This window comes from Micropterus salmoides, unplaced genomic scaffold (assembly GCF_014851395.1).
Source record: "Micropterus salmoides isolate LMB-PRFRI ecotype aquatic unplaced genomic scaffold, ASM1485139v1 Ms_hic_scaffold_17, whole genome shotgun sequence".
NCBI lineage: Eukaryota > Metazoa > Chordata > Actinopteri > Centrarchiformes > Centrarchidae > Micropterus > Micropterus salmoides.
The window spans coordinates 22,362,206-22,374,901 of record NW_024040817.1 but is presented as its reverse complement, the minus strand read 5'-3'; the positions used below and the strand labels follow the sequence as shown (position 1 = coordinate 22,374,901).

General features: G+C 40.3%; 1 protein-coding gene and 1 long non-coding RNA gene across 2 annotated transcripts; one reads left to right on the top strand and one right to left on the bottom strand.

Annotated features, from left to right (window-relative positions):
• Window positions 1–2,877, top strand: LOC119906723 (homeobox protein Hox-A13a). Its single transcript, XM_038724057.1, has 2 exons — window positions 1–1,897; window positions 2,384–2,877. The coding sequence occupies exons 1-2, from the start codon at window positions 1,237–1,239 to the stop codon at window positions 2,629–2,631; spliced, it is 909 nt and encodes a 302-aa protein (XP_038579985.1). The 5' UTR covers window positions 1–1,236; the 3' UTR covers window positions 2,632–2,877.
• Window positions 2,878–8,229: 5,352 nt separating this feature from the next.
• On the bottom strand, window positions 8,230–11,059 carry LOC119907612. The gene is made up of 2 exons (XR_005445124.1): window positions 10,490–11,059; window positions 8,230–8,733 (listed from the first exon to the last, which is right to left on the bottom strand). It is a non-coding gene; the product is annotated as an uncharacterized LOC119907612 (long non-coding RNA).
• Window positions 11,060–12,696: the final 1,637 nt, after the last annotated feature.

Genomic DNA, 12,696 nt, shown 5'->3' with positions numbered 1-12,696 from the left:
CAAGTGAAGCGGGTACAGACTAGTTCGTGAGAATAAACGGTGGAGAAAACAAAATGATAGTAAAAGTTAATGTCCTCCAATAGCTTTCATTGGGACAGGAATTCTCACCCCTCTTCCGCTCTTTTCAAGAGCTCAGACGGTCCCTTCAAAGCCTGAATAGCCCGACAGGCTGGATGGCTAGACAGCAACTTTCAACTTGACCTTGGCCTCCAGCCGCATCTACCTCCTATGTAAAAACACGCATGCACTGTCAAGTGGAGAGCTTTTTTCTGTCTTTGCATATTGCAAACATGTCGGAAGTCTAGTGTCTTTAATATTTACCTAAAACCATGACGTTACATCCGATTTTCTTTTATTTCTAACTGAATTTGGCATGGAGATATTTAAAGGAGACCGTGTCTCTGACTGTTTTCTAGAAATATTTGCATAGGCTACATGAATGAAATTCCTTGAAATATGTCGACTCTCATACTTTTCTGTACCATTTCTACATCCTATACTGAACGCTGTTTGAGGTCGGACTGAGGGGTATAGCATACTGCTTAGTGGATCTATGCATCAACGGGCGGCAGAAGTAGTCTACGATTATTTCCTTGTATATCCCGTGGAATAAATATCTTTTAACATTGTGTTTTTCTAAATGGGAATCTCATGTGGTAAATGTCTGTGTAATTACACCCAGTAAGTATAGCGTCGCAGACAAAGGCTAGGCTAGTCAATGTGCGTGCGTATAGGCCATAAAGAAATGCATAGTCATATGTAGATGGATGAGTCATAGCTGTTTTGACCACTTTTCAATAATCGAGTCTTATTTGAACTTCACACATAAAGCGAATCATTTTCATACCAATAATATCTAATTCGGGCATTTGGGATTCTGGAATAAAAAGTAATATGAAAAAGAAGAGGCCACTGTATGTGTATCTGCCGTAATTTTTAAATAAAGGGACAACATCCATCTCAATTGAAGCAGACACGATCAAAACCAAGTCCCTTTATAGGTACGGTCACCTTACTTCGCCGCATTTTTCTCCATTTAATTATCTGTACTGGGTGATGTTTACCGTCCTCTTTGCATAGCCTGGTCACGTGATAACATCTGGACCAATGACGGAGCAACCTCTGCGCTCTTGTGCGCGTCAGAGTGGCATTACTCTCTGGGAACCAGTATCTCCTTTTTTCAGTCTCTGGGCTTTTTAAAAAAGAGCCAGAAGCCTCAATGTTGGATGCCGTGCTATGACAACGTCACTGCTCCTCCGTCCTCGCTGGGTCGACCCGTCGGTGATGTTCCTCTACGACAACGGCGGCGGTTCCGATGAAGTGAGCAAGAACATGGAGGGTTTTGCTGGTGGCAACTTTGCTGCGAACCAGTGTAGGAATCTGATGGCGCACCCCGCGTCCCTGGCACCCAGCACGGCTTACTCGTCCAGCGACGTGCCCACCTCCGGTATGGGCGAGCCAGTGAAACAGTGCAGCCCTTGCTCTGCAGCTCAGAATTCATCCAGCGCGTCCCTGCCATATGGGTACTTCGGTAGTGGCTATTACCCGTGCAGAATGTCGCATCACAGCAGCATAAAGTCGTGCGGAGCGCAGCCCCCCTCCGTGTACGGAGAGAAATACATGGACACGTCCGCCTCGGGCGACGACTTCACTTCTCGAGCAAAGGAATTCGCTTTTTATCCGACATACCCTTCAGGTCCATACCAACCTGTTCCCAGTTACCTGGACGTTCCTGTGGTGCCAACTATCGGTGCGCCGTCAGACGCCAGACATGAGTCCCTGCTGCCTATGGAGAGCTACCAACCGTGGACTCTCGCCGCCAACGGCTGGAATGGCCAGGTTTACTGCGCCAAGGAGCAGCCCCAGCCTGGACACATGTGGAAGTCCTCCATACCAGGTAGGCTCTATCCCTCAGAGTCCAGCCTTCACAGGACAGAGCTGTTTGACAAACAGAAAGCACATTGTACAGAATGGCAGTTGCTGTGTCAACTTGCAGAAGAAAGTACAGTATGATAAATAGGTCACAACAAAATGACTGAAATTTAATTAATGCACGGAATGGAAAAATCTTTAGTTTACATGAAAGAAGTGAAATCACTATGCGCTGAGATTATTTTTTAAATTTCCTTTCCAAAAAAAAAGTAAACATTTTTTTTTATTAATAAACTGTTATTATCACGAAGTTGTTATTTTTCCTTGATTTATGGATATATTATCCTACATAATCCTACAGGAAATCTTCAAATATGTGATATTACTTGAAAGCATGTGGAAATGTGCTGAGATTTTTATTTGTTTGAAGAAAAATATCATTTTGAGAGTGAGGTTGAACCACTTGTTGAGAAGCAGCTTTTAACACCTTCTTTTGTCTCTTTTCTCTCAGACGCGGTGTCCCACGCCGGAGGAGATTCTGTCTCTTATCGACGTGGAAGAAAGAAGCGCGTGCCATACACCAAGGTGCAACTGAAGGAACTCGAGCGCGAGTACGGCGCCAATAAATTTATCACGAAGGACAAAAGGAGGAGGATATCTGCCCAGACGAACCTGTCCGAGAGACAGGTCACGATATGGTTTCAGAACAGACGCGTGAAGGAGAAGAAAGTTGTCAACAAATTGAAAACCATCAGCTAGTTTTGTATTACGGACACTATCTGTGGGAGATAAACTGCCAGGCCTACACACACACACACACACACACACACACATGCTCACGCGCTAGGACTTATGGATTGGAACAACGAAACTCCTTCCTGACTGAACATGATTTATTTGAATGTCTCCAAATGATTTCCCGGAGCTTCTGGAACAAAATTTTCCTCCATTTCCTGCCACTTGTTAAATGTTCCTTACGGAATCAAGCGGGTCGGGGGGGGGGGGGGGGGGTATAAAATATAGCCTATAGCTGCAGAATGTGTGACTTTCTTTTTCTTTTGGCATGCTCACTCTCAACACAACTGACCCCAGCTCAGAAAGACGTGCGCCACCGAGCTACGCCTTTATCTGCAAGTTTAACGAGAGTGATAAATGCGAAGATTCACAGGAAGTGACGGTGATTCGGATTTGGACCTTGGGAATGTTAAATATTAATCTTTCCTGGTTTCTTTTAAAAACCTACTCACATGCTTAGCTTGTATGAAGTTTAGTCTTATCATATGAACCCGTGCTCTCATTCGTATCACATCCATGGTGCAATTCTTATTATTATAATGCTTAGATAATCGTTCGGGATATGTCTTCATATCAATTATAGCTTTTATAATGTCTGCGTATTCATGTGGTTGTATATAAAGTAAATTTCGGCATGATATCCAGGTTGTTTGTGTTCGTGAGTCCAGTATGTCGGTATTAAAGTCCGTCCCAATAAAATATGGACTTGGTTTTTTATCCATATTATGTTGAAAATGGATCAGATTCATCGCACGAGACCCTGATGATAGCTCAGTTTATATATATATATATTACATTCAACCTCTTGTCAAAAAAAATGCTCTTCTATGATCCCAACACTTTAAAAAACAATTTAAGGCCCATTTTCCTGCTGCATGTTACACATTAGTTTTCAATGGAGAAGAATTTCTTGTAGTGGCTTTGCAAACAGCTTTCTTTATCCACTAATACAAATATGCTATACAAATTCTGTTTTGAAATCCAAATATTTGCAATGTGTAGTATTGCCCTGTTTGGCTCTGGAAAAAGAGGAAATAAGTCAGATGGGCCTTGTCTGTTCTGGAAAATAGTCTGGCATCGCCATCTAGCGACGACTTTGTGACATACTCAAGTGGATTATCAGGATTATCACTGGTCCTATACAGAGTTTGAAGGCCTACTTCTTCTTCTTCTTCTACTACTACTAGTACTACTGCTACTACTAATAATAGCAGTAAATTATTGTTATTATTATTCATTTCATTCTATAGCCTAATAGATAGTTGCCTTAATATTTTGACCGAGACAGCAGCCCTAATAGTCTAAACAAATGCAGGTGGAAAGCGCTGGAAAACTTTTAATAATTAAGATGTATAAACCACTGCAAAGGAAAAAAGACTATTACTCACTATTTTGTGTGTGTGACTGTAAAATTAAAACAATCGCTGAAGTAACAAAATTATAGCAAGGGCATTTAAAGTTGAAGGGCATTGAGGTAAACGTGTCATTTTCTCCCCAAGTGTGTTTCTTAGTGCTTTTGTTTTATTCATAAATATGTTAAAGGTAAAATCCATACGTTCAAGGTTACTTTTCAACTGCGTGTCACACTTTTGATAAATTCAAATATTAACGTTGCCTTTATGCGTTGTGTTTACTGATATGCAGCTACTTTACTCGTACAACTTTGCATATGCATACATATATATATATATATATATATATACATATACACACACACAAATTTATGAACATTCAACCGCGTTATTTATTTGTCTCCTCTAAGCTTTTTAAATACATAGGCCTATGTGTATGTAGGCTATACAAAGGAGTCCCTTTGTCTCTTTGATTCTAGTTTGACCATTTCTGTAGGCTTCCCGTGATTGCTGCATTAATCAGAAATAAGAAAATTACTCTGGGTCACTGTATTTAACATTTTTCTATATGGTTTGAATTTAATTGATTGATTAAATTTGGTGCATTTTCTAAAGGATACATGGACATGTTTTGCTTGAAAATGCGTCACTTTCTTAAATAAAATATAGGAAAATATTGGTAGGCCACTAAATGAGGTGAACTGCAGTTTTCATTTAAGGGAATTCAATTCAATTGAATTGATTTTAACGTTCGCTGTTAGCAGTTTGGTGGTGTGGAAAAGACGGCACGTACTGAACGTATTTGGGCCACTTCGTCCCCGGTCACGCGCTTATCGTCCGTCGTTCACTGTCGATAATAACGTGGTAGCGTATAGAATGTGAATATTTACTTTTTGTTCTAAAATAATTTATTTTTGATTGACTAGGTTGTAATGCAGCAGCAGCAAAAATAACAAAAAAAACAACAACCCAACATCCCAGTGTGCTTGGTTTGGCTGCATTAATGACTATGATTCAATCTTACTGGCAGTCAAATGTCAGGCATGAAACCAAATCCCTCCTTATTCACAGCTCCAGCTCCTCCGGCTGTCTTTCCCACCTGTTTGGCAGATTTACGTGGTGATATAACTGTTTTAGCCCGTTTAGTGAAATGTAATGGCTTTATGCATTAGATGTTCTCACAATAATTTCAAGCACAACGGCCTGTTGGTTTCTGTCGTAAATTGGGTTAGGCCTAGATATTTTAATAATACTATTTTTAAAACTTCTACCAATAATTATATCTATATAAACATAGGCATACGTGTTACACTCATACATAAGGTGTGTGTGTGCGGAAAAAAAAAGAAAAATAAAATAAAGGCTATATATTATAGGATATCTAAAATTGTTTTTATTCTGAGAGTCCTTATCCGGAACCTGGGTGCTAAATTATTCTGTTATAAGTATTATTGTTAAATGTTAGTATTATTAGCAGGCCTTTAAGTAGTAGTCATATCAATAGTAGCTGTGTTATTGGTCGTAGAGGTGGTGATAATTAATGATGCTGTTGTCAGTTGTAGATATAGGCCTACATTGTCTATTATTTCCCACTACACTTAAGTTTTTATTAATTGTATATTTATTTTTGACGTCTAATATCTCATCTTAATGGGTTAACATTTCGAAGCACATTCTTAATGAGAGTTTCATGCAGGCCTCATAATTTATAGAACTGAAGAAGCCCCTTGAATAAGAGGCGAAACGTCTTCATGTGTCTTCAGCGAAGTCCAGTTGCCCTTGTTTTAACTTCCCCTGAATAATTATGACCTGATGAATATTCACAAACATATTCATGGTTTGTTTCACGGTTTTGTGAAAAAAACTTCAAATACTCAGTAGCCTAAACAAACACTGATTCTGGGTTATTTACAGTCAACCTAAGGCTGGCCCTGCAGAGTATTTTTTAAATAGTAGCCTAGTAGTCTGATATCTTGTGCTGATTTGCGCATGACCAGCAGGCTGGGAGAAACAAACAGCAGACAAATGTGAGAGACTATACTGTCTCACATTTGTCTGGTGTTTATACGTCCACGACCACAGAATGCACCGTTGCCATTCTCCCAAGTCCTCTGACGCGTTATAAATACAATAAGCTCAGAGATGGGAGAAATGAGCGACGTCTGACTGCGCCGTGCATCCTGTAGTCCAAAAATACAGAAGAGCGGAAGTGGACTGCAGTGACGTCACTGGCGCGGCAGCTCATTGGCTGCGAGGGAGCACGTCCGCGTCTTATTGGCTTGCAGAGAACCACAACAAAGCCCACAAGTCCCGCCTCCAAGCAGGGGCATAACGTGACAGTCCAAAGCTCACAGCACAACGCTCCGCCTCCCTCCCTTCTCGCAGGAGCCCTCTTTAATGGGACAGCCCAAGGACTGTGGCAGGAAAACAGAGGAGGCTGGACTGCATCCTTGTGCAATACTTGAGTTCTGCTGCCACACTAAGGCAAAAGAGTGAATCACAGTTAATTTCAGATAGACATGGAGTCCCATGTTTCATTCACAAATAAGTGAAGAAAGTGAAGTAAGAATGAAATTATTGTCTGTTAAGTGCACTCTCAAACAACACATCGACTATTTTAAAGCCTGTGACGTTTTAGTATTCAGTGCCATGTTACACGAACAGTGAAAAATAGCCTCTTTCAAGATATTTTTTTTTAGTCAAATTATTCGAAACGGCTATTTTGCATCATCAGAGATAATCTGTAGGATATAATTAAGGCAGAAACTCTGTATTATGGAACAAACACATAACTTATGAGGTTTTCTGATCAGTGCATTGGTCTAATTCACCACATATCCCATAAGCAGCACGGTCTGTCTCTCGCCTGCCTGTCCGACCTGGTTGAACACAGACGGGGCCAACACTAGGCAATGCTCTTTACATTGACCTTCGCTGCCTCTGTCTATAATGGAGGCGAGGTCAGCAATATAGCTCTGGTCAAGCTTGAAAGCACGAGTTTGGAAGGTAATCTCGTAATACACCACAGAGACCTGAACAGGCATAAGATTATCCAAGGCCGTGACAGCGGTCAAATGGAAGCACTTGACCGAGATTATGTGAAAGCCATGTCCCAGTCGGCGCCTTATTCCTCCACAGACAGGCTTTTCCCGTCCTGATGCCTGCGTAGATCATCTTCTTTAGTTTGAAATATAAATGCCAAATAATTTACTGTGCTCCTTCATGTAGGTTGTATGGCCCAAGTGTTTTTTTGTTTTTTTTTAAATGACGATAGCGAGCATCAACGGATTACATTGAATCTATTCAGTGTGTTTGCTTCGCTTGGCTTCTGTTTGCGAAACACATTAAGTGAATTCCCTCAAAACAAAATACATATTTCACGTTAATTATAATCAAAGAATAGGCCTACACTTAGCTTGCAAATGATAATAGATAATAAGGCCGATTTCTGCAGCACTCTTTTATTTATCTTTATCTTTAATTGGTTATGGAAAAGTGCTTACAAAAAGCGATTAGGCTACTGAAATCTGTCTCTTTTAAAAATGTAAAGCATGAACCGATGCTTCATATTCGCAGGTACTTCAGACAGTATTCAGAGTTCTTGTTTTAATCCTAAATAAATTAATGTAAGAGCCAATGGTAAGAGTTTTACATAGTTTAGTCTTCTTACCAAGTAAAATAGACTTTTTGATTGAACTACACGATTTAAAAAAGAGAGATAGTAGAAGCAGTTATTGTATGATAATTTGGTGGCCACGATCATTAACAGCCAGGATCCGCAGGCTACATAAAAGGCAAGTGTAGTCATTTAATCCAGCGGCAACGTTTTCTTGATGTCAACTGAATAAACCTGACTACCATGAGATAGAATATGCCTAGAACCTATTTGATATAAATACTAGTTGAGACAGACTATATCTGCTGTCTGTGGCCGTTAACTGAAAATTTCACATTTGGAACAAACAAACAAAAAACGCAATGGCATCTAAATGTCAGATTAAACTAGACTGTGAGGGTTGGGTTAGTTTGACTTGCACATTTCAAAACGGCACGTTAGCATCGACGACTTTTAAATATTCTAATTCATTGTGGGAGATCACGTCCAAAGGCAGATGCAAATGCTGAAATACAACCAAACATATAATATAGGCTATTTTACGCCTAAGTCAAAGCATCCAAGGGAATAAAAAAGAAAAGAAAAAATGTCTACTGATCACCAGACTCAATCCGACTTTATTAAATGTATTAGATGTTTCAATTTTTGAGCATGCGCACACATTTTGAAGACTGAAATGAAAGTGGAAATTAATTTTCTAAACTTCTGACTGTTGTTTTGTGCTACGATCCCCCAGGCCACAAATAGCAAGTGCGCAATTAAGATAAGAGGCTAAGCCTGTTGCAAAAGCCTAGTTTGTATCCCTGCATCACAAATTGCGACTTATTTCTGTCTTTCACATTCTATCTCTATTTTTACTTTACAAAAGGTAATTTATTTCCTCCAAAGAAGTCCAGTTTATGTCCTTTTGTCCTGCTCCTGCTGACGCCTCGTTTCCCAGGATAAACTCTGCAGGCTAATCCAGCATCGTGAGTCTCCGCCGGTTTGCCAGAGGTGCTCCAGTTGACCATGGAGTTGGTCAGTTTCCCTGCATGGTCCCTGTGTGGTCCACCCGGCACCTCTGTCGTCGCCATCGCTGTCGGCCGACATTTCTGTCACCTGTGGATAAATCAACAGTTGTTCGCCGAATCAGGTTCTAATTTACTCACATATTCCTGCTCGTTCATTTGTAGGCAACTAAGTGCAAGTCCGATTGTTTCATGTTTTAGTCTGACGGTTTTATAATCCCCCCATGCAACCCCAGGCTCGTATCAGTGTAGCCAGCAACATAACAGCTGAGCCAAGACCATGCGCCACTCAAGTTCAAAAACACGTTTGTGGAGAAAGTCAATGTTTAAACATACAAAGGAGAAGAAAGTGAACACGTATATTTATATTTTTAATGAATGTTTTGTCTGAAAAATATAAATGCATTGATTAGCTCAGCCTAGTTTTGGCTATGAGACCACTGATTTGTCTTACTTTTCGCAAACCTCCATGTTTCGTTAAGTTGTATTTTGGGACCTTTAAATGCATCTATAAGACTGTGAATTAAAAGGCCGCAGTTGGCACCAGTCTTCTTTTTGTATAATCACACTGTACCTTTTCGGCCTCCTGCTCAGCACACTTCACTAGAGATGGTGTTTTCATTTAGAGCTTATAGAATATAGTCAATGGATGCTTTGAGGCGCAGGTGGGGTGGCCCTTCTTTCTACCACAAAATGAAGACAACAAAACAGCCTGTACTAAAGCTCTGGGGCTTTTCATTTCTCTGCAAGACTTAAACTACAGGAGGTTTCTTTGCAAGACACTGAGGGCGCCAAACTGTACTGTCAGTTCCACCCCAGACTTGATTGTTTACTTGTTGTCTAACAAGGTTTTATGGCATGTGGATTGGGCTATCTGTACGTTGCTTTCTTTTCCCGACAAAACCACTGCGGTTCTATCACTCCAGGAAGGGATTTACACTTCATTTAAAGTTAAATAGGTTGCGTCGATATCTGTGAAATCATATTATAGTGAGCTTTTAGTGTCTGAATTAATCTAAACATCATAAGCCAATTGTTTGTGTGCGTGCATGTGTGTGTGCGTGTGTGCGTGCGTGCGTGTGTGTGCGCGCACTTAGGTAGAAAGACAGTGCGAAGGACTTAAAGGCCAAGAAAACACTATCCCTGAGTAAATACACTGATTCTGTCTATCTCCATATCAAATCTCTTTCACAGTAATGCATGGCCTGTAATTATGATTATATTTCTATTTGTCCAAAGTCTGCAACAAACTGAATGTTTTCTTTGCATAAGGCGCATTAGGGGAAGTTATTATCAACCAAAGGGGTTTTGATGAGAACAATTCTCCCAAGTACGGTCATGAGTTAGTAACTATTAAGAGATCTGGAGTCAAAATCAAACTTACACCAGATAGTGTATTAGAGGCCTACATCTCATTAAACTCTATTAATGCAAGGTGAAGTTAATTTGACTTTTTCTCGACTTAGCGTTACAGGCTCACATTATCGACCAATCTTGTAACCTTAAGCCTTCCTAAATGCAAAAGCAATTAAAGGAACTCCATCCGGGGCACGGTGGGCCCTTTGCTCTCTGCAGAGGACCCTCTCCCTCCCCCGAACTTGAAGTCGACCGTACAGACAAAGCTTTGGCTTTGAGAGCTTTAACGCAGCGCCAGGCTCTAGTTTTGATGGCCAAATACCGCACAAGGATGGTGAGACGATCAGCAGAACGACCTACTTTAATACAATTGACATTTGACAGAAATGTGGCGTTTAATTTTTAATTATTTTCTCTTTTTTTGGGTAATTGTTTAAATTAATTTAGTCAAATGGTTAACGATACTTGTCTATTGTAAGTAGAAATCTTACCGTAGTTATGTACAGAAATGATATGTTTCTATGTCTTTGAAAATCCTCAGCTGCTGACTTTGAGTCCGTGTAGGTGGCGACTTCCTATCACGCTTGACCAGTTTTGTGGTGTCTGTCTGTCAGGGGGAAAAAAAGGCGCAGCAGAATACTATAGCAGCTATAAAAACGCAGGTCTGTGTAGAGCTGGCTTTGGTTTTCCTGTGCATCCTGTGCTCAATTACAGCGTAAAAGCTTCAGCACAACTCGTAGAATTTGTCTGGATTGACTAAGAGGCGGAGCGTGTGGTCTCAAAGACACTCCAGTTGTTTGTGCCCCTGCAATTTATCCATATAAAACGGCCTGCAAGCAGGACGGTGGATAGCACAGATTGCATGTTTTTTGAGTGTTTTGGTACACTCACGGGGCATTACTTGTTGCTTGCACCGTCTTAAGTGTGTGATATTTTAAGGTTGTGTTTCACATGTAGGCCTTCCATCAGGAGCCCCTTGGATCCCCAATGTGCACATCGGGCTGTGGGTCCAGGCAAGCCGCGGCGGTCTTAATCCGAGCTCAGGTCTCTTATTCACAGCACATTAGAGTCAGGTTGCAGCCTGTCCAAAACAAGCTCCACGGTGGCCTCAGAGCAGAGAGCAAGGGAATGTGCACAGGGACATATTTACCAAATTCCTGCATTTCAAAAGATACTGAGAACTATCTTCATTGGAAAATAAACCTTTAAACTAAAAATATTTGCGTAGTCTTGTATGGCAATTTATAGACCGTGGATATTTTAATTATTCACAATTAGAATTTTAAATTAAATTTAAAAATGTTGCTTGTATATTTCGGACTATCACTGTATTTTTGATTTTTTAAATCCTGCGCAACATGAACCCTTTAGAAACAATGCTTGCCCCTCTGGTTTTGCGTGCATGTTGATGGGTTTTACGCAATGTATGCATATACCCGTCATGGGAATAAATAGAACAAAATAGGCATCTGATGGAAATTATTATTCATCAGCACATAAACGTGTCTTGTGAAATTTTGGAAGCTGTCTTCTTACCGAACGACGCACAGTTGAATAAGTATTTGCACCAACACATTAAGAAATAGCCGTGCGTAAAAGTGCAGCAGGCTTGAATGTTGAGCCATTTGGAGCTGTTAGTGGATCTATTGCATGTAAATATGAATCAAAACAGAGCAGAAAGACGAGGATCATTCAAAAATGTAGTTTTATAATAATAAAGAGCTTTTAGCGTTTCACTGTTGAAGAAGCAAGAATATGTTCATGATTGTAGGCGAGCCTCCGGTCTTTTCTGAGACGTACATGTCGGCTTCGTCTATTGTTAGTCACAAATAAATACCATATTACAATAATAAAATGTATTTATTATTATGTATTATCTCAACACAATTAAAAATACCTGTTCATTTTTTGCACGATTTCACAGAACAAAGTTCATTTTTTGCCTTAAATGTGTATTCTATGACACCATATCCTTTATTTATTTCTTCAACATTTCAGTCTGGTCTTTGTTATACTGGTGCTAACACAAGGCTGTAGCCAGCTGAAACATTAGCCGCTACTTTGAACATGACCCTGATAACCAAATGCCCACTGGGCCAAATGCTACGTTGTAAAACCACCAAATGATGATGACTAAGACATTTCTAAAAGCAGACTTTAGAGATAAGCTGGTGGTGTCCTTCCTCCAATTCAGGTCCATGTTATCTATGCACAGTAATACTGGTTTAGTTAATGTTGGTGTCAGGTATGGCTCTGGAAAATTGGCTGGGAGAAACCTGTTTATTTTTTTTACTCATTTTACATGTAACTTCAGAACGTGGAGAATCAGAAAAGCTTAAAACACGCGCACATATTGTTTTCAGGGCAATCTGAGGGTGGAAAAGCACAGAACATCTGGGAAATTGATAACTATATTTTGGTTAAAGCTTCGATGGAAATCTCTCTTCTAACAGCCAGCATCAGAGAATAGTTATCTCTTCATCTGCCTTCGTTGCATGCTAAAGAATTAAATTTTATGCCAACATGGCGATAAACAACCAATGTCAAGACTTAGGACACATAGCAGTCATGTATCTTACACTCTTACACACACTCTTTCTCTTTCCCACACACAGACACACGCGCGCGCGCACGCAGGCACGCACACACATATACGCAGCCTGAAAATCTGTCAATTTCTGCGGTGTAGTCACGTGAC